This window comes from Magallana gigas, chromosome 8, assembly GCF_963853765.1.
Source record: "Magallana gigas chromosome 8, xbMagGiga1.1, whole genome shotgun sequence".
NCBI lineage: Eukaryota > Metazoa > Mollusca > Bivalvia > Ostreida > Ostreidae > Magallana > Magallana gigas.
The window spans coordinates 26,585,028-26,612,907 of NC_088860.1; the positions used below are offsets into that span (position 1 = coordinate 26,585,028).

The 27,880-nt window shown below is 33.2% G+C and overlaps 2 protein-coding genes across 2 annotated transcripts; both read right to left on the reverse strand.

Annotated features, from left to right (window-relative positions):
* Positions 1-4,018: 4,018 nt before the first annotated feature.
* Positions 4,019-10,238, reverse strand: LOC105335771 (uncharacterized). Its single transcript, XM_034471712.2, has 4 exons — positions 10,109-10,238; positions 7,637-7,679; positions 7,184-7,390; positions 4,019-5,305 (listed from the first exon to the last, which is right to left on the reverse strand). Exons 2-4 carry the CDS (start codon positions 7,677-7,679, stop codon positions 5,160-5,162), a joined length of 396 nt encoding a protein of 131 aa, XP_034327603.2. The 5' UTR covers positions 10,109-10,238; the 3' UTR covers positions 4,019-5,159.
* Positions 10,239-20,007: 9,769 nt separating this feature from the next.
* On the reverse strand, positions 20,008-21,584 carry LOC105327082 (uncharacterized). Its single transcript, XM_011427378.4, has 4 exons — positions 21,483-21,584; positions 20,715-20,771; positions 20,439-20,645; positions 20,008-20,318 (listed from the first exon to the last, which is right to left on the reverse strand). Exons 2-4 carry the CDS (start codon positions 20,758-20,760, stop codon positions 20,107-20,109), a joined length of 465 nt encoding a protein of 154 aa, XP_011425680.2. The 5' UTR covers positions 20,761-20,771; positions 21,483-21,584; the 3' UTR covers positions 20,008-20,106.
* Positions 21,585-27,880: the final 6,296 nt, after the last annotated feature.

Sequence of the window (27,880 nt, forward strand, 5' to 3'; positions counted from 1 at the left end):
GTCAAAATTTGAAAGTACAAAAACTGAGTTACAAGCAAGATAGATTTTGAAATTCTTCAAAGCTCAAGTCTTGTTATATAGTTTACATATTTGTTTGTATTGGTCAGTTTCAATCAAATGTTGGTTCTTCTGTTGATAATGTTATAAATTTATGAACATTAAATTAGTTTATATTGTGTTTGCCTCGAGCCATTCTGTCAAAAGAAATGATAATTCCTTATTTAATTATTTGTAAAATAATATAGAATATAAAATTTTCATGTTCATCGAAGTGGAATGAAGTAAAATTAATGTTCTGGGCAACTGTTCTGCAAATTTGGTAGAAAGTATTATTTAATGTAGAACCTTAAAATAAGGTATTGAAAAAATATATCATCGTTTATTTACAACAGTAAACACAAGTAACAGAAAAGAAAACTTGACAGAAAAAAGATCTTAAATTTGAAAATTTAGGTAGGGGTGCTGGATGCCATCCCTTTAAATCTGCCACTGACTTTTCCCAAATCCCTGGGGAATCATGTAATGTAACATTAATTAGATGGTTCAAACTAATCATCGGGAGCATAATATTGCTGACCCTCTCCTCCGTAGGCGGGGTTTATCATGCACACGCTGGGCTGAACTCAGTGAAGGTCACTCAGTGGAAAATTTTCGCTTTATATATTTATCACTGTTGCTTTTATATATCAAAGTACTGTTTATATATACACGACCTAGCTTTATATATATACACAATTCTTTATATATATTGGCAATTCCTTTATATATAAAGCTGCTTATTTTTATATATTCGAGTTCATCTTATATATATGTGTGTGTTTTTATATATACAATGAGGTTTTCTTATATAGACTTTTCTTTTTATATATCTTATGTGGCACTAACAGGCTTCTGTAGAATTTCGTTTTTTTTGTGTTTTATTGTAAAAGTAGCGGGTCATATAATGCAAAGTTATTTTAAATATTTTAATAAATAGCTAGCTTTATCTTATTATAAATTCCTTCCAAGTTCGTAAACAACCTCGGATATGTTTACCGAGCTTGCCGAAAAGGCCGGAGAAGATACGATTGCTACAAAACAGTACCGATGATTCTTGAAAAGTTTCACTTCGAAAGTGAAATTACAGTAGATACAAAATGATTAAGGCACAGTCAATGAGCTATGCCATTTCCGATGTGAAGCCCATTGTAGATTCACAATTCTAAATTGAGACCCCACTCCAGCTAATGTACGTAACACAATTCAAGTACACCAGTACAGTGCCTTCCTATTGTTAATTAGTCGATTAAAAATTTTAAACCAATGTTTTAGAAATCTCCTTTTGTGTTTGATGATGGCTACAGCGCTAGCTCACCAATCTTTTTAAAAGATACTAGACTTTGACCCGTGCGTGCATGGGTGACATATTGCATATGATATCGGGCTTTTACTAAATAGATACACCGTATTGTTGACATTTACATAACGAAGCTGTAAGCCTACAATAATGCTATTAATTTCACTGCACTCTGCTTAGTTAGAATAATCTATGTCTCGGGACAGGCCATCGCCACAGTAAAAATGCCATCCATATACCCGTAATGTAGCAGAAAACTGCAGAATCGCTCTGAAACGATTTAGGAGAAAATTAATGAAGCTGTATTGTAAATAACAGTCAAATTGTTCAGAACAAACCATTTTGAGGCTGTAAATACCTTTCATCTAAAAATTTAATTCAAATTTTTAAAGAATTCAACACTTTTTCATGTTTTTTACTCGCTTCGAATTTACACGCCATGTTGGCATTCGGAACTCTCTGGATTTTTCATATTAAATGCACTTTTAAATGATTTAGAGTTATCTTCCGTATTTCCTTTGATGAACAGAATATATGACAAATTTTCAATGAAAAGAAAGTGAGCGCTCAAGATTGTAAGTTTGCAGGAATCCTCGACACGAATCAATTGGGATTTAAATGTCTATAACCTCAAAAGGCTATGTACAGGTTTCAACAAAAATATATTATGTTGAGAGTCGAAGTACATGGCTATTCCGGTTATTAAAAACTCACAAAGCTTTCAAAAAATGGCAATGAGAGGTAAACCGATAACTAGTTGGAAATGTTAATGAAAACATTATTTAATGAAGTTATATTGTGTTATCCTAAAAAATTAGTAATAAGAAAAGAATTTTTTTATAGTGTTCATACAGCAGATCTAGAAATCAATAAAAACAAATTAAAATATACCGGTATATTATAATTCAACATCATGTTATAATAACATACATTTAAAACAAAAAAGTTTAATTTTTTTTTAAAAGACCACCAGTTGGATTTGAACCCAAAACACTGAATGTATGTATTCACTAAATCCAGGACGAAACCACTGAGCCACGGAGACTTGTCAATATATGCTCTATAAAGTACTGTTTGAAACACCACTGTCATATCAATGGACTTTGTTTTTTATCCTTCAAAAAATAATTTGAAAAGTACATAATTAGTCATCTCTGGGTGATCTCTCCATCTTTTTTTAAAATGCGACATTTTAAATGTTGAAATATGTTACCTTTACACGTTTCAAATTTGTGGAGAGAAGACCCAGAGACAACAAAATCATTTAAAAACAGTTGTAAATAAGTAGGATTTTGCATGAATTGCATCGTGTTGCTATATTTAGACCCATATTATAATAAAACCTTTTGCATTTCAAATATTTTTCCACTCATTCCACATCCAACAGAAACCAAATAACGGTTATAATTCGAAAAATATTCAAAATTAATTGATGAAATTTTCACTCTCCTTGTGCGCCCAGATTCCTGCCGAATCTACATCTTAAGCGCCCATATTCTTTACACGTATTTGTAATATCGTTCAAATTCTGAGTTTATCCATGCAAATGTAATCTCCAAGTACCAATGTTGGTTAAAATATATAAAACAAAAGACAATACTCTTCCGATTTCTCGGTATTAAAGCCAAAAAATCCGAGTCTCTTATTTTAACATAGTAGTAAAGAAGCTTGTTAATGCAAATGTGATAATGTGGAAACATAACTAAAGCTTCCCGTGATTAAGCATGAATATGTAATGCGCATGCGCAAGATTGTAATATCCAAAAAAGCTAGATGATTTCTAAAATTTTTGGAGGAATTTTCGTCGATTATTAATTAGCAAAGCTTGATTGAGAAAAAAAATAAAAACAAATTGGTAATCGTCAAGTACCAATGATGTTTAAAATGTATATAGCAAAAGACAATACTCTTCCGATGTCTCGGTATTAAAGCCCAAAAATTCGAGTCTATTATTTTAATATAGTAGTATAGATGAGATTGAAAGGATAATCTTTTTTATTTATTCTATTAGAAATTCTTTATCTTTTTTACTCTTTAAAAATGCAACTTCAAATCTTAAATATTTAATGAAATTTAATTTAGTTATAAAAACATAGCATTCTCCTAGTGGTATTTGTTGTTCCATGCATGAGAAAAACAATATTATACGCCCAAGCTCCTTAATAATCTGTGAAAACATTTGATTCGAAACAAAATCCTAACACTTTTTCTACTTGTTTGTGTCATTTCATTTTGTCTACAATTCACTTTACGACCCTCATTAACAATATGAAAATTCAAATAGTGTCGCTTGTTAAATGATGACTATAACATTGATGCCAAGAATACAGGTATCTAAATCGACAGTATTGTAAAATGTGTCATTATGAACGAGGGATAAAATAATCATTCTTTGAGTAACATGGGGTGATCATTATGGTCGAAGCGTGGTCAAATCCAAAACGACCAAATCTTCGGTTTTTTGACGATTCCTTGTTCCCTATTAACATGTATTTATATAATTTTCAGTAATTGTATCAAATTTTTTTGGTATAAAATTTCTAACAAATTTAAGTCCAAGTCAGTTTTCTTTGGTCGAGGTACTTTTAGTTTATTTCCAGGTCAACATATCTTGCTCAAAATGGAAGTATACATAGCAATTCATAATACAAAATAATGAAGTAATAGACTTGAAGTAAAAGCTCTTTTTGAAAATTTCTTTATTGAAAACTTTTACCAAATTATACACTCCGAAATTTTTAACGTTGTCTTTTCAAAGATAAGAACAATAAGTAAGAATAAGTAAACATAAATATCTTCTGTTGGGTTACATTACACAAGAAATGGAAAGAAGTGCGGTTTTTTTAATGGAAATGTTAACAAATGTTAATAAAAAATTTTTTAAAAAACAAAAGCGTATGTTTTGATAAAATAAAAATTAACTCTTACGTGGGGTGTTGTGTCAGTAATCAAAATCACTTCATTAAATATAAATTATAACTAACGTTAATTTTAGCTAATGTAACAGACGTATCACGAGTACCCGCCTCAATATTGGGCCGTGCTTGTAAAATCAATGGCTATTTTATCTATCTAAGAAACAAGACATGATACTTTCTCATTTTCGTGTAAATTACCAAAAAATGTATATCATAATTTCTTTGATTTGATTTGAACATATATATTTTTGTACAAAAATACAATTTGGATTGGGCACAAGTTCCATATCTTAGACCACCCTCTCTCAAAATCATTTCTTTTATTCATAACAGAAAACTTAACTGTTAATAATATACAACTGTCTAACAGCGTCCATAGTTCCATTATGCAATCGTACCAAGTAACTTTAAGCCGTAATCATTATAACTTTTTTGTCATTTTGTTAACGTATTCAAACTAACTTTGCATCTGTAAAAAAAAATCACAGAAATAGCCTTCTTTCATCATATTTTTCTTCAATATTCAACATATATCGAATACAAGTATGTATTGTTAACAAATGTCCTTTAAGTTCCTTTTTTTATAAAGCAAAATAGTATTTATAAATGGTCAAATACTTGAATTGTGATTAATTTTTTGTATCAAGTAATACTATTAATAGTATACCACAAAGTAAGGAAATGTACTGTAACAATGTTGTTCAATTATAATTAAAAATAGTATCTGAAGTGTATAAAAATTGGACCTTAAATGAACGAATATGTTTTGAAATTCCAAACAAAAAATAAAATACAATTTAATATTTCATACAACCAAAAAAGATGTTTGCTGCAGGTGTTTGCTGCAATGGTTATTGAATCTTTCTATATAATTTTTGTCAATCCTAAATCATATAGAGACCACTTTATCCGGTTAAAATCCCTGAGCCCATTCCTTGAGCAGTTTGTCCTGATGCCACCTGAGATAAAATGTACGCGGCAACTCCACCCACAGCAATAGCCCCGATAGCGTTTGTAACTCCACTGCTAGTGCCAGTTGTTGCGTCTTGGGCTGAAAAAAGAATATTTCTTTTAAAATCTCCATTAATGTAATGTACTGAAGCTTGGAAGTTTGAGATCATTTAAAGTTCCGCTACTTTTTATATGTCTTACAAGTAAAATGTGCTGTTACGAGGATTTTTTTTTTAACAAAGTTCTTTTATCTAAAGGTTTGTTTTATGTTTCATATATTTTTTTTTAAAAAATAATCCATGTTTCTCTTTCATTAACAATAGAAGATCCATCACCACCACTCCCACTTCTAAAAATAATAATCATTCTAGTATATCTCCTTTAAATCATGTAGGACTGGAATCAATACTTATTTTAACCCAAATCTTATGGAATATTCTTTTGTTGGTAGTTGGAATTAAAAAAAAAATTATTTATTTGTATATTGTTATGAAAACGTTACTGGTGCCATACTTTTGTTTGCAATTATGCACTGTTTAGAAAAATGCCATATTCAAGACAAAATAGCTATAGTAACAAGCATAAAGGCCGCTTAACTGTGTTCAAAATAACATTTATAACAAAAAATGTACATATATACATCTACCAGTATATGATTTACTAGCTTATTAATCGTTTACCAACACATTACCTAAGAAAACAAATAACATGGCTCAACATTAACCGTCAACAACAAAGAGGATGGGTGGATAAGGCTTGTAAAATGTCTATATAAGGACAGTCAAGATTATGCTGATAATTTAAAAAAAAAAATCAATCTAAACAATATATATTTATGAAAAAAAACCATCAATTTTAACCCGTAAATATGTTCAATACTTGAAATATGTGTTGAATTAAACTGGCATGATGATGTGCGTATCAAAACCTCCAAATGGTGTCATTTTTATTTAGAACTTCAATGTCTTTTATTTCATGGAGTGGGTTGTGCTCCATATTTTTTTCTTTATTTTAATAAGGTCTATTGGAGAACAAGCCGATGCCAATCTAAAAGCCACTATACATTAAAAATATTATATTATCTTATCCCCCATTTTTTTTTCAGCATTGTAAATCACGTCCGACAATATTATTATAGTCAAGAAGTAGATATGTTTTGAGCCTATATCGTTGTCATGTCCTTTGAAGGTCCTATATTAATTTGCAGGGCATTATTGACACAGGACATTTCATATTGCATAATTCGATAAAGCTAAAAAAAAAAAAAGAGAGAAGAGCACACATCCAGACGCAAGTGACAGTTTGGTATGAACGTCGATTTGGTTCATTTTGAACATTTTTGTATATGTAAGTACACAAAAGATATCGCAAATGTATAACAACTTGGAAAAGCTTTACCATTCTCTTTATATACTTACGAATGTGCAATTCATGTCACTTAATGATGAACTGGGATAAAATGCAATGGAGCCAACCGTTTTTTATATCTCGTAATAACAAGGAAAGATTGAGTTATTACGAGTCGATTTTCTCGTTATTACGAGAAAAGATCTCGTTATTACGAGTTAATCATCTCGTTATTAGGAGAAAAGATCTCGTTATTACGACTTTATTATCTCGTAATTACGAGAAAAGATCTGGTTATTACGAGAAAAGATCTCGTTTTAACGAGAAAAGATTTCGTTATTACGAGAAAAGATCTCATTATTACGAGTTTTAAAATCATCTCGTAATAACGAGATTTTTTCTCGTTATTACGAATCTTTTCTCGTAATAACGAGATAACTTACTCGTTATTACGAAAGCTTTTCTCGTAATTACGAGATCAAAATATATTTGTATGTGGCCCTATTCGTGCTTCGTATACATGTAATATTCAATCATTCGTGAAATATATTAGCTGGACTACTATTTCGATAAATCCCAACACCTACCTTCCAATAAACATGAGAAAAAAAACTATACAAGGAAATCTTACTAGCACATTGCGGTCCGCTGTATCCATAGTAGCAGACACACACGCTATCGTAAGTTACGCCTGTGACGGCTCCTGTGATCGTCAAATGGTCTATGAGACAGAAGCCATTGGCGGCAGCTGTACACACAGTGGTGGCTCCAGGACCGGCACCTACGGCAGGAATGGTGCATGTCCCTCCACCCAGTGCAGCTTGGGCTTTATGAATCCCTGAAGATAATGTTAATAAAAAGAAACTCGGTAAATGAATGTTTTAAAAATGTCAATAAATTGTCGCAAGATTTACAAAGGAAATGTTACATAATAATCTAGTTTTTTTTGGACATTTTGATATATAAAAGTAAGTTGTAATTATGTAATATGAATATGAATTTTTTTAATAAAAGTTTAAATTTGAACTTCAGTATAATTTAAAACAAAACTATCCAAATATACAGTAAAAAAAAAATTGGATACCTAGGACGAAACACGCCGAACAAAGGAAAACTAAAAACTTCATCTAGAAATGAATAAAAAGATTGTTACAAATTAACAAAACTAAACTGCTCTCTCTCTCTCTCTCTCTCTCTCTCTCTCTCTCTCTCTCTCTCTCTCTCTCTCTCTCTCTCCATCGAAAATGACTACAAAGGGGTGAAGGATCACTTTCTTAAATAAACAATGCATTTGTGAAACCATCTAATGAGATTTTACTGTTTAAACATTGTTTAATGAATGCAATATTCCAATGATAAGGAAAATGAAATTATGTAATTTTTAAATTATATTTCCTTACTTTAACTTATTTATATATTACAGTTAGTGTCTAGAGTATAATTTTTATTTTCATTTTTTTTTCAGAAAAAAAAAATGGAAAAAATATCACGGTTATAAATATATGTAACTACACATGAAAATTAAGAAAATTACGAGTTGAAATTTTATATCAAAGGTCTGAAAAAGAAGATTCTAGTAAAATATAATTCATAGAGTGATTTCTTAAAAAAATAATAATTGCAAATTGGTTAAAGATATTTTAAAAATAAATAAGCATGACCATTTATAAAATTGAAAGTGATGAATAGCAAATTGATTTAGTAAGTAATTTAAGGGTCGTTAATTTTTATACAAAACATTTAACTAAAGCCATTTTAAAAAAAAGATATTAGCTAGTTATTGTATTTTATTTAAAAAAAATCCTATATGTGAAAGAGGAAAATTGTTCCCCAAGGCGCTCACATTAAAAACATTAAAAAATTTAATTGGTCTTCCGCATTATAAACGATTGTTGTTTACCAGACGTGAACTCGTGCTACGTTTTATAACCTTACTCACTTGATAAATGAATACACTCGAATGAAAAAAGTTGTCATGTGAAATGTTAAAGAGCTATTATATATGGCATCGGAACTGGGTGGAGGGGAAGCCCCCCTCCCCCCTTTTTTTTTGCAAAGTTAGACATAGCTGTACTCAAAATCTTATTTTTTTTTTGCTTGTCAAGATTTCTGATAAGGTCAAGCCCCCACCCCTCTCAATGAGCCTCAGACTGCAATGTATTGACAGGCATATCGCTCTATTTTACGAAGGCCCACCCTTTATTCAAAATCAACGTTAACAAATGGCTACAAATCAAGATTATTTTCCGCTGTAATTTTTTCTTAGGAATAGCGATAATACATTTATCCCCGTAACAGTAATGTTTTTAATTGTTTTAAATAGGTCGCCCTGTTTATCGATTGGCCTGAACCTACAGCGACCTTAGTAAAATCCCGGACTGCACAGCATAATCATGATGATGCCATACTCTAAGTCTCACAGGAGACTTTTTGGCTGTTTCTTTTAACTAACATACTTATGTACATTAACAGTAATTTAGTGAATTTTACTAATTTTTCATAATCAGTTTATTACTTAAAGAAAGATGTTAATATAAACAATTAAATGCTTTCTTTGATGATTCATGCGGGTTATGAAGGTAGCGATCATTGCAGGAAAATTTTCCATTCAATTCACTTCACGAAATCGGCACAAATATATTTAGCATGTTTCAAGTATCCCTTCGCACGTAAACTGTTGAACAACAAGCAAATTCATCTTTGTCAGTTTGACCCGTTTGTCATGCGTCAACATTCAAACATGGCTGCCTTTTACAAAGAACTTTCGTTTTCGATATGGAATACCGAACCCGAAGTTATGAACTGATTGACCGCGATTATCTCTTTATTTTTATTTTCGTAAATTACTCAAATTTGAAACAAAATTCGCCGATAATTTTTGCAATTTATATTTTCCTTCCCGTAAGGATTATTTTTCTCAAAACTACGTTGAATTCGACTCAGTAGTTCTTGAGAAGAAGATTTTTTAAAATGCATCCCCCTTTTTCTACAGTTTCGAGGTTTTCTCCGCTTTGAAAAAAGATCGGTCTTTCATTTCTGCAATTTATATTTGCCTTCCCATAAGACTGCTTTGTGCCAAATTTGGTTCAAATTGGCCCAGCGATTTTAGAGAAGAAGTTCAAAATGTAAAAAAGTTTACAGACGGACGGACAGACGGACGACGGACAAAATGTGATCAGAATAGCTCACTTGAGCTTTCAGCTCAGGTGAGCTAAAAAAAAACCCAGTAACTAAAGATTTATTGTTATTTGGAGAAGATGACATTTCATATGATGAAAATACTGTACTATTTAAATAAGTTCATAACTACATTGTTAAATATAAAAGATTTAGCTAAAATTATTAACATGTAACTATGGCTATATACATGTACATGTATCTAATACATGTACGCAAAAGTAGTATACATATGCTGTAACTGTACTATTTAAGTTTTTTTTATTTTGGATTTTTCTCTTTCTTTTTTCCTCAAATCGGTGTTCAAATAAAATCAAATGAAACAAGAAAAGAAACTAAAAAAAAAACAGAATAAAATTTTTAAAGAATTGAAAATCACCTTGAAGCCGGCGATCCCCCTTGACACACGAAGGCGAATAAAGACTTGAAAGATGCTGAAAATGTTTAAATACCTCTACCTAATTGACGATGTTTATTGATGCTATCAATCACCGTTACGCTGGTTATAAGTGAGAACGAACACGGCGACATGGGAACACTATCCACGGGCGTTTTATAAGGACGCCTCAGCGGAACCATACATAACAGGATGGTCGATTAATCTTGGATATACGGCAATTAATGTTCGGTTGATTTCATAATACGGAAATCAAAGCTTATTGAACGCGTGATATTTCTCTTGCAATATTCATGTACAGCTCTCATGGTAAACATATTGTTATATTAGTTACATAGTCATGTAGTGACCGAGTACGGGATGATACCTGGTAAGTAAATTTTATACCTGGCGAGGCGAAGCCGAACCGAGTATGAAATTTACTAATTTACAGGTATCATCCCGTACCGGGTCACTACAGGACTATGTAACGTTCATATCTTAACGACTGCCTTTGTGTAAATGACATTAATAAATGATTATTGTAATTATGTTTATAATTATGGACATTGCAGTAGTTTATACATTTACTTAAAGAAAAGAGGAAGAACAATGAAACGCGCAATTTTAAATAGATCTTTTCTCGTAATACGAGATCTTTTCTCGTAATAACGAGATAATTAACTCGCAATTACGATCTTTTCTCGTAATAACGAGATAATTAACTCGTATTAACGAGATCTTTTCTTGTAATTAGGAGATAGTTAACTCGTGATAACGAGATCATTTCTCGTAATAACGAGATAGTTAAGTCATAATAACGAGATCTTTTCTCGTAATTACGAGATAAATAACTTGTAATAAAAATATTTTTTTCTCGTAATAACGAGATAATTGAGTCGTAATAACGAGATCTTTTCTCCTAATAACGAGATTATAAAGTCGTAATAACGAGATCTTTTCTGGTAATTACGAAATAAAAATACTTTTAATGGCCCTATTCGTCTTTCGTAGGTTCCTATTACGTGCACGTGATTGACTTTCAATAAAACCTTAAACAGGATATCCCTATTGCATTCAACACGCGTTTATCTACTTGACCGCACACATGGAGGAGAATATTACAATAGTGTCTTTCTGACAAACCCATTGCCGACACTGTTTTGTCTCGAGCTACAAATGAGATTTATTCGACGGACTAAGTAAGTCGAGTCACTTATCCGTGTTGAGTCTTGGCAATTTTGATCTGGAGTAATCTCTTACTGTGGAGTATTATGAACGTGTTATAAACAACTTTGTTGGTGTTATTTTTACTCGAGATATCTAAAAAAAAGAATTATTAATGTTTGCCGGGAATAGAAAGTCATTTTGGAAATCACGGAGTACAATGTACATATATAACAGAGGCGGATCCAGCAATTTAAAAAAGGAGGGGTTCCAACTGATGAAAATCAATAGGTGCAAAATTCATTATTTGTCAATAAGCTAGGCCTTTTGAACGTTTTCCGTGCGTAAATTTAATAAATATTAATCTTGTCAATGTCTTTTCCATATCTATTTTAATATTAGAGCACACTGCATTATTGAGCGTTTTGGTTTTGGTAAGGAAGTTTTGCATAATTTCTGGCCTTAAAAAACCCCAAGTTTCTAGCAATGAGAACGTGCGTCTATGCTTAACAGAAAGAAACACTATGAAACAAAAAAATAATTCAGACTAATTACGACAACATATTATGAATTTTTTTTTTTTTTATGTCTTTGATGTTTAAATTCTGAACTATCTATCGATTTTTTATTTCTATCGATTGCTTTCTTCAATAAAGGTCTAAATGATAGGATATGAAAAAAAATGGGGATAGTTTATCTGCTGAATAGATGGAACATGTGTAATGCAATTGTACAAGCAATATAGTAGTCCAAGGGAACTTTATGTGAACTCTGTCCCAATAAAGGGCGCGCCACATCATCCGGCACTAGTACAGATGCGATCATATTAAGGAAAGTTTTGAAAAGTTGTGCATTTTCATAATGGTTAACACATTAACCCCTTACACGGTATTTTTGTAACATAATTTCCACTCTTGCATGAAACAAAACAAAAAAAGGCTTTCTTTTGTGTTTCATGTGGGTATGAAGGTAGCTAACATTCCAGAAAAATAGCATAAACCGCATAAGCGGGTCATGTAATTTTCTGTGTATTTTTCGTATGAAACGAATTAAAACTTTTCTATTATAATTACTGAAGTTAATTAACTAAACAATACATTTGAATGCAGCTTTTCAAAGTAAAACGAATGCGTGTACTCGTACTTGAACGTCGTACGTTTTACTCGATGACTTGTCAGTTCAAAACTGTATGAACTATAATCGATTTTTTTTAAAGAAATAGAGCAGAAAATACATTGTAGATGTTATTATAAATCTGTGTTTTTAGCGATACTGCTTACGTTTATGTAATTTTTTTTTTATTTTCCGCATGTTTACTTATGGAAGTGAACACCGGATGCTGAAGGGGAGTACCTTTTTTCGATAAAAAAAAATCATTAGGGTTTTTTTTCATATAAGAAATACATGTAAATTACAGTATGTTGTAAGAAATTCTTTAAAAAAACAATTTTAAAAGCATTTCTTTGAGATAATTACAGTAATTACATTATAGATGGGGAAAATTGCCTTTAAAAAGGCATTACAAGGTTTTAAAATAATCATATGTCCCAGAGAAAGGGGGGGGGGGGGGTTCCGACCCCCGGAACCCCCCCCCCCCCCCCCCCTCTGGATCCGCCAATGTAAAGACCGACGCATTGGCTCTATAATGAAAAATCGTAAACTATGGTACAAGTAACTTACCCCTATAATATTGTTGATTATGTGCAGATAGCCGATGGGCGTGGTCACTCGGGAGCTACGCTCCCTCGTGTCATTATGACCACGCCAATTGGGCCAGTATATGCACATAACCAACAATATCATATGGGGTAACTACTTCATAATTATTCTGGAAAAGGAACAGCCTGCCTCGCAGTAATGTTGATTGATCTCAAGCAGACGAAATCGTGAGAAGACGCTTAATTTTCTATTTCGTGAATCAAATAATGTGTTTTGTTTATTTTTGAAGGTTAAATTTTCAAGTTTTTACGTTTATAAAGTTGAATTTTGTTAGCTGACAATAAAACAGACACAACTTAACATTTTGTTGACGGTGTTTATTTTAGAAATTCCCGTTCTATAAATAATGTTAGATCAGAACAGTTTAGAAAAGTTGATCTGGCAAAATTTTGTTGATGCAGGTATCAAAGAAATTTTTCGACCAATCAGAAGCGACAATGTCTCATCAATTGGTAAATTTTAGTGTTGTCAAGACAAATATAGGTGAGGTTCACATGCAAAACTCCTTTTTATTTCACAGCAGGTGCGCGAGGGGAAATCTTTGATCTGCTTCCGGTAGCGGAAAAAATGGCGTCTCGCAAGCAAGCAGACGCTTGGTGTTCTTCGTTGAATATTAATTAATAGAAGTATTATCTTGAATGTTTTGGTCAAATATTATTGCAAGGAGGTAAATATACTTTGAATTTAGACCTCAACACAATATGCCCCTGTCATCAAACTGTATCCAACAATCTAAAATCAAAGTACTGAGAGTGCTGAAAGAGGGGGTCGTGAAAGTTTGAATTTGTAATTGTCCACGTTTTTCTCGAATATGCTTCCAAAAGTTATGAGTTTGAATACGGTGTTTCAATCAATTTTAAAATTCGGCTTTTTGCAATCGCCTGATATTTTGTCTAAACTTTACTAAACCCGGCCGGGACAGTCCTTCATAATTTTAGAAAATTGACACAATTGTATTTTATGTAAAATAACTACAACTATCCGGGAAAATCAAAACAAGTATATGATATCTAATTTTTAAAACCAAGCATCTATAAAATATATAATTTTATCCGTATTTACACCGTATTTGATTACCTCATTATTCTCTCAGACTTATTCCCCATTCCTTTAATACAAAGTACAATATTTTTATTGAAAAACTGAGGCTGGTAAAAACTGGTTTTTCATAACTGAAAAGTGAACTTTATTTATCACAGTCTGGTATTGGTATAGAAAGATAAATCTCTCTCTCTCTCTCTCTCTCTCTCTCTCTCTCTCTCTCTCTCTCTCTCTCTCTCTCTCTCTCTCTCTCTCTCTCTCTCTCTCTCTGACTTCCATGTTGGAGAAGTGCCTAGTTTCATTTCATATCCCAAAATAAGATCAGCCTCGATGCAGCAATGGTATCATTGTTAAATAGGAAAATACTTAATCAAATTGACACTTGTATTGACTTTCATCTAATGATGATCTTTTGATTCAGAGGGGACCCAATATTAGAACCATTTTAACAAGAGCTTGGACTTTGGGTAGTTGTGTTAAACAGCAATGTGACGTAGGCCTGTCTATTTCATTGTCCGCTACTCAGCCATGGCTTTCTGAAATTAACAAGATTTGTCTGGCTTTTGAGCTAAGACTACGCAATCAGTGCATATTTCGCTTAAAACCGCGTCATTTTTTGACTTGCTTTTACACAAGAATTAGATAGCTACGTAAATGTACTACTGAAAGTCAAAGGCATTGTTAAAATGGTTCTGTAGTTCAAGAAAATGTCAGCCTCGTTGAAATACTGAATATAGATATTTAATATTCATATAAGGGTAGGACCTAATATCATGGCTCAAGAAAAGGTCCGCCTGTTGAAATACCGAATGCAGAAATTAATATTAATATCAATACATGTACTTGCTTTGATTTACCCTGATGATCTAATATAATGCTCAAGAAAAGGTCCACCCGTTGAAAAAAATGTTATAAAAACATGTAGTTAAACAAAGAATCAGGTACTAGTAGTAATACATACATGTATTGGTAATATATTGATGTTCATCGATATCAAATTTTTTGATTCAGAGGGTAGGACACAATATCATAGTACACTTGAAATGTAATTGAAATGCTGTATGCAAAAAATGCACAGAGTTTTAACCCGATGACCTTTAATTTCAGCGGTAGGACCCAATACAAAAATATAATAATAGAAAAGAAAGACCGAAAAACTGAACAATTTATAATGATTAGCACAAAAACCCTAGTGCAAATAAAAAATAGCAACGCTTGCAGGTATCGTTGTATTTGAAATGTAATGAGTATTTGATTTTAAAATGGGTAACGTTTTTAAGCGTGTATCATATTGGATGAATGGGCAAAAAGAGGACATTTGAAATGTCCATTGTTTACATGATAATTTCAAGTTGCTACGTGTGTTCCTAACACTGAGGGTAATAGAACGGATTATCAACTGCGTCTAAACCAATCAGATTTCAGTATTTAACATGAAAGTATATTAAAACGAATTGTTACATGCGCGTAAACTATGCGCGTACGGTTCGCCAAAGAATTCACGTCATTTATATATAAAAGTAGTAAAGTTTTCTGTAAAATTAAGACATTCGGTATAATAAAATAATTAGTGCCTGTTTAGGAAGGTAAGAGTTGAAATTGACACCCCTCGAAAACTCTTATCCTCCTAAACAGGCACTATTTATATAATGGTGTATTAAAACCATTATGTATATTGGTAAAACCTTTATGTATTGTGGTGAACGCGTTACATACAATAGTAAATCCTTTATACGATGTGACAATTTTATTATATGCCGTTGTTGAGTCATTGTATGATATGGTCAGTTCTTTACATGATGTGATCGTTTCATTATATGGTGTGGTAACTTCTTTATAATTATGCAGTCGTAACTCTTTATGATGAGGTTGTAAACTGGTTCTCGCTAAAAAGTTTTAATGGGGAAGAGTTCCAGTTTTATTTTCGTTCATTGTGACAGTGTACATGTCGTATGTTTTGAAGTCACGAGAGAGAGAGAGAGAGAGAGGAGAGGAGAGAGAGAGAGAGAGAGAGAGAGAGAAATTTTTTTGGGGAGGGGGTGGTCCGATGAATAGTGAAGTTTGCCGAAAGGATGGGGGGAGGTGGGTCCGAGGCAAAATTTTGGTAATTTCATGGAAATTTAAGAAATTTGAATTTTTCTAGGGTGGGGTCCTCCCCGCGACCCACCCACGTTCTATACCCCTATGCATTAAACAAATTTCAAAATGGTTACACTGAAAAATGTGACTGGTTTCATGGCATATCCGAGTTTTGTTTCAAAGAGGCATATTTTTTAAAATTAAACTTCGAAAAAAAAATCTATTTTGTTTTATCCGGCGTAACTTCCGGTCGTCACAGGATGTACACCCAATTTTGATTTTTTTTAAAATAATTTGGTTATTTAGCATGGAAGTAATCAAGCAATAGAAGTTTTGTTTTTTTTACTTTAATTTTTTTTTAACATTTTACTCAATTTTCAATTTCTTTATCACTTCCGTTCGTTCGTTTCCGGTCCCGAGACAAAAACAGAAAGTACTAAAAAAAAGCCTTCTTTCTTGGGAATTCCTTTACAGTATATATTATATCCATTTTCTGTTTACAAGATAAATGGATTTTTTGTACAGATTAATACATGAGGAACGGAAGACCTTTTTGTTGCTATAGCAACAAGAATCTAGTTATATTTAATTTTTTCTCTCACGAAAAGGTAATACCCCTATTCCGATGGTTTTGAAAATAATTAATGTCGGGATAAATAAGTTCCAAAACGCTTGTCATTGTAATATTTTTCATGTGTGTTGATTTTTTCCAACGTTACCGACTTTGTTCACATTATAAACATGAACAGTAAACATATGCTGCTGAACGAGGGATTTTAAAACAAAGTAACGATCGATAAAGTTAATGTATTTTTTTTTTGTAAAATATATCATTTTCAAAAATATATGTACATATTGTTCGACATCGTTAAAAGCAAGCCGTGCAATAATTGTATGAATCAGCAATATACGGATAAGTTTGTTCCAAAGCCACTGTTTGTATGGATGCTATTAACATTATTTTAAATAACAATAAAGAGCAAAGTAACTGAATTCAAACTTTTTGAAGAGACAGAATTAGATTTATCAATTAAGCTCCGAAGAATTACGTGTATATTAAAAACACGCTAGCAAGTAGAAATTAAATTGTTTTATGTTAACATCAAGATACATAAAGTGATCTACCTAACTGTATACGCGGATATAGAAGCAGAGGGGGTATTAAATTTCTACAAAGTACAATCTTTTTTTGAAATTTATTTGACTTTAAAATTAAAAATTAAATGCATACTCTATGAAAAATTCATTCGATTTATCACACATCGATGTATCAAGAACAGAGAACTCTCTCTCTCTCTCTCTCTCTCTCTCTCTCTCTCTCTCTCTCTCTCTCTCTCTCTCTCTCTCTCTCTCTCTCTCTCTCTCTCTCTCTCTCTCTCTCTCTCTCTTGTGAATTCAAAACATACGACATGTACACTGTCACAATGAACGCGGCATCTTTTTAAAAGAATAACTGGACCTCTTCCCCATTAAAACTTTTTAGCGAGAACCAGTTTACAACCTCATCATAAAGAGATACGACTGCATATTAAGAAGTTACCACACCATATAATGATACATTTACATCTACCATGCATAATTTCCTCTTTTTCTTACGGAAAAATATAATCAATTCATAGCTCTATAGAAACAGCCAAACTGAAATTAACACTCCCCATTTATCGATTGGTCGAAATCTACAGCGGCTGAAAGTGACAGGACTGAAATTGACACGCCCTGTTCATCGATTGGTCTGAATCTACAGCGACCTTAGTAAACTCACGGACTGCACGAAAAAATCCTGATGATGCCAGACTCAAAGTCTCACAAGAGAAGATTTGGCTGTTTCTTTTAGTTAACGTACTTATGTACATTAACAGTAATTTAGTGAATTTTACTAACTTTTCATAATCAATTTATTAATTATTTAAAAAAAGATGTTGATATAAAAAATAAAATGCTTTCTTTGATGATTCATGCGGGTTATGAAGGTAGCGATCATTGCAGGAAAAATTAACATAACCCGCTAACGCGGGTTATGTATTTTTCCTGCAATGTCGCTACCTTCATATCCCGAATGAATCACCAAAGAAAGCATTTTATTGTTTAAATGATCACATCATGTAAAGAACTGACCACATCATACAATGACTCAACAACGGCATATAATAAAATTATCACATCATATAAAGGATTTACTATTGCATGTAACGCTTTCACCACAATACATAAAGGTTTTACCAATATACAAAATGGTTTTAATACACCATAACATGATGTTAGTATTCCATAAAATGAACTTATCACCTATGTCAAGAAGTTGCCCTGCATAAAAGGATTTTGCAACTGCGCATGAAGAGTGTACCATATTATATAACATAACGATTGAACAATAGTTCATTATGAGTTTAGCTCGGTATGAAATTAGTTTATCATATCATATAAAGATTTATTCATAGCATATAATGAATGAACCACTGTACATAATGATCTTACGACATAACGTAATGATGTTACCACTTCATATAAAGATTCTACCCCTGAATATAATGGTGAAATTATAGTATATAATGATGTTAGCACTGCATACAGTGATGTTAGCACTGCATATAATGATATTACTATTGCATATAAAAGATATACCAATTCATATAATATGAAATTGACCTTAAGGCAGCTATGGCGTTCCTTAAACAGCAGTCAATACTGCAAGTAGACTGGAAGCCAATAAAACACCTATTTAATATGTAATACATCTGTGTATAACCCGTCGGCTCGCGTATGAAGTTCAGTAGTATTCAGGTGATAGATTGTTAAAATAAAATTCACAACTTTTCAAAAATGGCACATTGCGTTTGAAAACTTTACTTTCGATCCAACCTTCAACCCCTTCTTTTGTTTAATGAGCTCCACCAACTGAATCATCAACGGCGTTGTGAATTCAGTTACGTAACTCATTCCACAAATCGCTACATCTTTTGAATCAGAGCAAGAATATTTTGATCAATAACACTATTTGGTTATTTTCTTTATAGAATTTGGTTTATACATAGAGGACTTAAAAAGATTTAATGCGTGTTTTTATAATATATATTTACTGAAATGCATGAACATTTTCTGAACTATTTACTTACGCGTAGACTCAATTCATGTGTTCTACGCGTGCCTTCCGGTTTGAGACTTCTAATAGACGGGTCACGTGACCCCGTCTAAAAATGATATACAATTTTTACTGTTTTACGGTCAATACGATGTTTAACTTCCCGAGAAGTACAATATTAACCGAGCCAGAGTATGTATCAATTCGTCGCTAAATAATAATATGAAAAAAATCATTGCTGGCTTTTTTTTCAATTAATATCGTCACCTCGCCATCTGCTCGATTAATATTGTACTTCTCTGGTAGCTAAATCATCGGATTTGACCTTTAAAAAAAAACCCAGTAAAAATTGTATGATATATATTGATACTTTCATCCATTAAGTCGCAAGTCACTTTATACTGTCGTTTCATCAATATTCGTTGAATACCAATTTTCGTGGATTTCGTTTTTAAGTTTAACCATGAATTTAAATGTTCATTGAAGTGCATTTTCTACTACCAGTTTGTATTGATAGGGTCATTGGCCACGAATTTACGTATCCTTGAAACTGTGATTTTCACTTTATCCACGAAAATTGATACCCTTGAATATTGATGAAACCACAGTAGGTCGTCTCGCTTACATCAAATTCATTAAACTTAAAAAATCAACGGAAACATAACCTTAGCGATTGCGACATACACCCTGCTCGTTGCGTGAGTCGATGTACGACAAATAAATGAAAGAAACAAGCAAGTGAATAACAGCCCATATTTCTCGCTGTTGATAATTCCACATTTGTTCAAAGGCAACAATTTCCAGAGTTTTTTTGCAAACATCAATTTATTAAGATTTCAAAACACAATAAGTAGATAGTCATATTGGGGGCACTGGTGACGGCGGCCTTCCCTGACCATAGCAGGTCTCCATTCCTTTATTTACCCATTCCGATAGGCAGTCCTGCCTGTTGTAAATACAGAGCTTCCTGGGCATTTGTGTCTGCTCCATAGCCTGTTCCCAGGGCGCTCTGCCCCTGGCCCAACTGTGAGAGGAAGTAAGCGCCGAGGCCGCCCAGCGCCAGTGCTGCCACAGCGCTGTTGGTGTTGGAGGAGGAAGTTGTGCTGGTGGTGGCGGTGGAATCAGCGGCTGTAATGGGGAAAACACACATGAAAGGTAGGTATGAACTGTTTTCTCTGTTTTCTCTCTCTCTCTCTCTCTCTCTCTCTCTCTCTCTCTCTCTCTCTCTCTCAAAAACACAAATCTTACTAGCGCATTGCGGTCCGCTGTATCCATAGTAGCAGACACACACGCTATCGTAAGTTACGCCTGTGACGGCTCCTGTGATCGTCAAATGGTCTATGAGACAGAAGCCATTGGCGGCAGCTGTACACACAGTGGTGGCTCCAGGACCGCCACCTACGGTAGGAATGGTGCATGTCCCTCCACCCAGTGCTGCTTGGGCTTTACGAAAGCCTAAAATACAAACAGACTGTTAGGAAACTGAATTCAAGTTGCATGGAAATTGGGGTTTTTCATACTTACCAATAGTTAAGCAGACGACACACAAAAGAACCTTTAGGGAGTGCATCTTAACGTAGACTGCGAAAGAAAAAAAAATAGTATTAACTGTTTATCCCAATACAAGTGTATACACTTATTGAAAAGTCTTCTCTAGTGATAACGAATCCCTGAAATGGTCTATAAATCTTTCACAAAATTTGTGGAGGGGAAAAATTGAGTGAAATCGCGGTCAGTTATTCCAAAAAGTTTTTTTTAGTCCTCTGAGGGACAATGTTAGAGTTAGATAGGCAAATTAAATTACATATCATTGCCACACCTGACCACTCTACCTCTCCGAAATAAAAAATCTTCAAATACAATGCTAATACACGATATTGCTACTGTTATTTATTAACAAGAGGCCGTATTTGGTGAAGTATAACCCCCGCCCCCCCCCCCCCCCCCCCCGCCCAAAGAGAGAGAATGAAAGATTTTTTTCGAGGCAAAAGAACAGGGCTATAAAATTATTAGACAAGTATCATATTTTTTCATCGCAAATCGTATGCGATTTAAGAAGTATATAGACCCCATCATTACAGAGAATGAATTATAGTCAAAGTAGTAAAAATAAGTAAAAATATATGGAATTAAAAAAAAAAAGATGTGAGGAATATACAAAAAATAAAATTAGAATAAACATGCATATCAGTAATATAGTGATTGAAGATCTAACAACTGAATAAATTGATAAATGATAGATCAGTGAAACATTCCAAAAAAAATTTGATAAATTCGGGATAAAGCAATCACCTTGAAGTGGAGAGTCCAGCAGGTCCTGAGAATTCGAATGCACGGGAAGGCTAATGAGAGGAAACCGATGTGTGGTTTATATACATATGCTCGTCGCAGATCCATCACTCTTACGAGGGTGGTAGGGTAATTATTCCATCCGTCCCCGCGTGCTTTCTCTAGAGGTACATAGCTATTACATACAAAGATGCCTGTTTTCGGATATTGCGCGAGAAGATATGAGATAATTTCTCATCAAAATCGAGTCGTATTGGCCTTATAAGGTCTATGTAAGGAACGGAGGTGGTGTACCACAAGCTGTTTATAAAATTTTCATCTTTGATACTTTAGTCTTATAATCAAACAGGTATCAGATAGAGGCTGTCGTGCTACTTCTTCTTTTACGTACAGTAACAATGGGAAAACGTCATCATTTTGTGCATAGCTACAGAAGAATGCTTTGTAAGCAAACGTTTAGGGGAAAAAACGGGGGGAAAAACCACATTACGTTGGAGCTACAACTGTTTATCTGACTTTTTTTTTAATTTTGGGAATAAAAAATGTTGATTGGCAAACGCAATTGTCTCCATGATGTTTGCGACGTGATTAGATAGTGTGGATAAATATACGATGCAGACGGTTAAAAGTTCAACGGAACTGACATCGAGATTAGCAACATTTTCCAACTGGATACACGTGTCATGTTGTAAATTTTGTATTTACTGCCATCCGGTTAATTCAAAACTTGTTAAGTATTTGACTTTAATTAGTAAAGCTATACCTAAACAGTTTTGAATTTACCGAGTGGCAGTAAATACAAAATTTACAACATGACAACTGCCACCCGGTAAATTCAAAATTTACAACATGAAACACGCTTCACTGCATTTAGCTAAAAACGATTCTTGTCAATATTTTCTATTTATTTTCTTCATTTTCTAAACTTATCATCTCTCTCTCTCTCTCTCTCTCTCTCTCTCTCTCCCTCTCTCTCTCTCTCTCTGCGAGTTATCGTTCTTAAACCAATCGATTCAACACTTTAATCGCCAAACAAAATGAAACATAGCACACACACACACACACACACACACACACACACACCAGTATCGTCGATTGACGGTATGGTTTTATACCTTGAGGAAAAAAATGGTTGAAAATCGAGAGCCATTTACGCAAAAAGAAAGGTTAACAAGTAGGACCCTTTTAACAAGGGCTTGGACTTTGGGTAGTTCTGTCAGACATGCAGCAATGTGACGTAGTTCTGTCGTTTTCATTGTTGGCTACTCAACCATTGCTCTTTGAAATCAACCAGGTATTTTCTGGATTTTAAGCTAAGACTACACAATCTTTGCATATTTCACTTGAATTTTTTTTTCATTTTCATTTCATTTTGAACTTGTTTTGATGTACAAAACTGGTCTGTATCTTGCAGTCTGAATTTGTGTGAAAATAAGGTGAATCAGTCCAAAACTAGTGCAATTTTTGTGCGTCGTAAATTGCAGATTTTTACTAAGGGGGACACTGTACATTAGGTCCCAGGTTGTCCATCCGAATTTTTTCAGACCGGGTGCTACAGATCTGCATTCAGTTTTGATGCAAAAAAAAAGATAATTACATTCTACCGAAAGTTACAAGGTCTTTTTAGAATGGTTCTAAATCATACACAATGCATTGGAACCTAATGCTCTAATTTTTAACTCACAACTTGTCAACGTATTTGATGTCCATGAAATTGCTCAAATATTTTTTTAAGTTACTACTTCACTACTTGCCTAAGAATTCAAGAGTAAATGAGTTTAAGTACCACACCGTCGAATTTTAAGATCATAATCCAACTACATGTACTTATGTTAGTTAACGGCAAGTGGTATGGCTACACAGAAAATGAAATGCATGCTCTTAGAGAGAATCTGGGGGTCGCCTTACATTTAATGCCACATATGGCCATTCAACTGTATCAAAAATGTATATGCCAAGAAAGCTTTAACATAGTATTTTGGGGCATACAGTTCCTGTTGTACATGTATAAAGTTAGCAGTTGACAGTTTATCTAAAGGCTGAATTTTCATTATCATTTTTTTTTATTAGCAAATTGATATGCATACTTTAGCATACAAACACACATGGACGTTACGCTATTGAAGATAATTTTAAAGCTATACACGCTATAATTTGCGTCAATTTTGAATGACAGTGAAAACGCATGTGTTTGTCTACTTATGAAAGTTATCCTTAATCTGTAAATTACAAGGGTGAATTCCATCTCGTTACAAAGATATAGATTTTTAATTGTTTATTTTCCTGCCAGGAAAATATACCTTTTCATGAATATTGATGAAGGAAGAGCAAACCGACCTCATTGCGCATGTCCGCGGGTACTAGGTGGTTGTTATTGATTGCCTAATTAAATATCCAACTTGATTTTTAATATGCTTAACAGTTGTTAATTTGAAATACATACATGTATAATGAGTAAAATACGCTTGCCATTTACGATACCCTTACTTCTGCATTAACACTTATAGGATCTATAAATAGCACATAGGGGAAAAACACAGGTCTACGTCATTTTTTTAAAGGAAGTATATCTACTCACAGGCTTGCATTTTTTTCTTTTGTTTGTACTCGTATATCTGACAAATTTATGCTTTACTGAAAATATCCTTTCCTTTGTGAAACTATCACAATTATGAAGATGTTGACCCTTCACCAGTTTTGGTATGATAGGCTAAATTTAGCTGTCGATATCACGTGATAGATTGATATTTACGAGGAGGCATTACTTTCCTGGCAGGAAAATAAATATTTTTTATTGTTTAATATTTGATATATTTGTTACGTGATCGAATTGAGCATTATAATTAACAGAATAAAGGTAACTTTTATTAGTAATCAAACACATACATTTTCCCCTTTATTCAAAATTGACGCAAATTATAGCGTGTATAGCTTTAAAAAGCGAATAAGTAAAATGAAAGCAACAGTACAGTGAAACATTTTTTTCCATTTTTTTTTATGTTGACAGTAACTTATGTCTGTAATCCAATATTTCTCGTAGTAGTTCGTATTTAAAAAAAACCCTAAAATATTCAAAAGTTCGCGTCAGATTTATGCTTAATAACCAGTTACAACTCACAAGAGTTATTTATCTTGGCTTAGAGGAAATAAAAGTTCGATTTTTTTCAATATAAGACCTTTTGTTTAGTTAACACAGGTGCTTGAGGACAGGTCTGACCCACCCACCGACCCCATCTATCCTCCATACCCAAGTATAGAACCCCCAGGTCATAAAAGAATAAAAAAAATTGTTAAAACTGATAAAACAAAAAGGATAAAAACTGATAAAACAAATAGGAGTTAATACCTGGGATTCTGTACTTAGGGAGGGGTCGGTCCTGTCTCAAAGCAAATTAGTAAAAAACATGACGGTGTTTTCTTATGAAGTCCTAATGTTTTTTAAAGCACTGAGCAAGACTGTGTGTTCCAAATCAAAATAACGCCAGTGATAGATAATGTGTATCATTAAAAATCATAATTCATTTAATATACAGAATAATCGGTAATGATAGGTAATTTCTTCACAGTCTAATCAATTCAAGTTCCATGGTCGGGATCACCTGGTCAGGATACCTTGAGTTATAACTACTACCTGGACTGTTGGGACCTTCCCAAGGTCATATGGCTAGATTAAAAAAAAGTTCTATTGAAGAACGTAAAATACTGCAGGAACAAATCATTGAATCGTCTGACAATTTATACCGTATGATTAATAAAAAAGCTTACTCATTTTACATGATCAGACGTACAGTCATTCGTGTTATAATCACTAGCTGTGAATTAAAGCTACAAGGATTTTATAACTATAATCAATTTGTGAGGATTCAACTTTAAATTTTCATCTAAATTGGGATAACACTTTGTAGAGTTTCCATGTTTAATAATCAACTTCTGATGTATTTTGAGCCCGAAATACACCTTCAAGTTCACAAGGTGTTAAAATTTGATTTGTACCCGTAGTTTACCATTATTTTGAGGACTTGGCTTCGTAAGTAGCTAGTCTGATGTGCAGTGTATAGGTACTTATATGTTCGAGTTAACGAGTTGATATCATTTGCTTTAAAAAAAACTTATCCCCAATATAAACTAATAAAAGATAATTATTCTTTTATGTTGGTGTCTATGAAAGGGGGCTGATCCCGAACGACCACGCTTTACATTCAAGGCGACGCAAGACTGTATGCGCTTAATCATAGCATCCGCGCAAGTACAACCCGATGCGGAAGTGACGTAATGGTCCAATATGGTGGAAGGCAGTTTTATTTTTGCTTCCTCGGTTTTATCGGAAAGATTTTAAAAACGTATACGTGTCGTCTCGATGTATATTCAGTTTTAAGCAAAACACTCTATGTATCAAAGTATAAACAACCCATTTGAATTATAAGCATAAATCGAAGTTATGAACATTTACTAGGCTAAATACATATACATATAAATGATTTATACACGCTACCACTCTAATCATTTATACAAATTAGTAAGTTTTTTTTTTCATATTTTAAAATTATAATTAAAAACAAAGTATATCTGTGTGTACCATTGTGTACACTTGTTGGATAATATGAGAGAGAGAGAGAGAGAGAGAGAGAGAGAGAGAGATATTTTGGTGAATATATTAAATTTTTTACAGCTCTCGCGGTCAATTTCAAAAAGAAGCGCGCAGTTTACTAAAAGTAGTCGGTATCGTCTACATGAAGAATAATTTTAAACAGAATCTGTCTATCATAGATAAAATAAAAACATGCAACATAAAAACAGCATACACAACACTTCCCAATCAAACCAATTTATTGAAAAATTAACTTCGAATTTCACCATTTCATTTACCATATTTTACAATATTAAATTTACCATTTTTCATTTTAATGATTATTCATTTCCTTTAAACTTGTAAAAAAAAAATCATGAAGATATGATACTGTTGCTTATCGTATCCATGGGTCTCGTGTACTTGTTGACCAAATTTTGGTGATATTACTTGTCCATTGGTTACGTGACCCTCCCCGTTTTACCGAACCGCAGTGGGTACACTAATGGACGGAGAGCGTGGTTAAACCTGACAGCAATCAATCAAAGATCGGAATCGTGATCCGCCTTTTGCGGTGTGACGTAAACTTGGTTGTAATATTATTACGTCATTACTCGGACCGTTTTGAGCTTTATCTTCTAATATAAACCAATCAAGAAAGGAAACTGGAGAGCATCGTGATTCGTTGTGGATGGGAAATATTTTAATTTAGTTTTGTAGCATATTTTTTTTTAGAAGTATGCAATTCATTTATGAAATAAAAATGTGGGGGTTTTTACCGACAATTTCTTCATTATGGCAATACAATACACGACTACTTTACATTTGAAAATGAAGAAAGTTTTGACAAATACCTTGAAGGTGAACGGAATTTTACCGGAAATTATTTCCGTGAATATAAAATCATGTTGCCATTCACCGTGTAAAAATTAAAATGTGTGTAAATGCATCATGACAATCGCAGCTTCACGGGCCTTAATTTCCCGGCAGATCTGGGGGAAAATAACCTCAAATGTATTACCTGAGCGTCCATGACAACCCCCCTTTTTTATAAAACTTGATTTAAGTACAAAAAATTTTACGATCTGTTGAGATGTGAGCTAGACTTCATTATATTAACTTGGGTAGACATGGAGTTCATTTCTTAAATATCGTTGTTTACGGATCTTGAATTTCTTGCATATTGATTGATATTGAGAATCTAGGATTTCTGACATTGAGAAACGTATTCGCATGTTTTGATTTTCTTGCATTGAGAACTTAAGATACATGTAGATTTTTTCAGAGCTCGAAAAGTTTTATCGGGATAAATGAACATGTATGCGCTGAGAATCTTAATTATCTTGCGTTGAGAATAATTTGTGTGATACGTGTAAGAGCGTGTAAAAGTAATCGCATTATGAGTATTTAGAGATCTGCTGAGTTTTTCTGTAAGAGATTAGTAGCATTTCGTACGTAATGCTCGATTTTGACAAGGGGAATTTGATTAGATGTATAGATCAAGAAATGTTGCATGGAGAATGTATTGCGCGAAGGTTGATTTTCCAGGTTGAAAAAAATTTAGTCGGGAGGGGGGGGGGGGTTATTTAAAAACTTTATATGGTAAAATTATCAGCAATATGTCTCGACCCCCCCCCCTCAGAAAACATAGATACATGTATCCCTTGCCCCCCCCCCCCTTCCCTGGAAGCATTTTGCATTTTCTTGATATTGCACGTGGGAAGCTATAAATGCGAATCTTCAATTTATTGCATTGATCGATATCGCTATTTTGATACCAAGCAGCTATTTTTCTATTAAAAAAATATGTGCCTTTTGTGATTACATGTGCGTT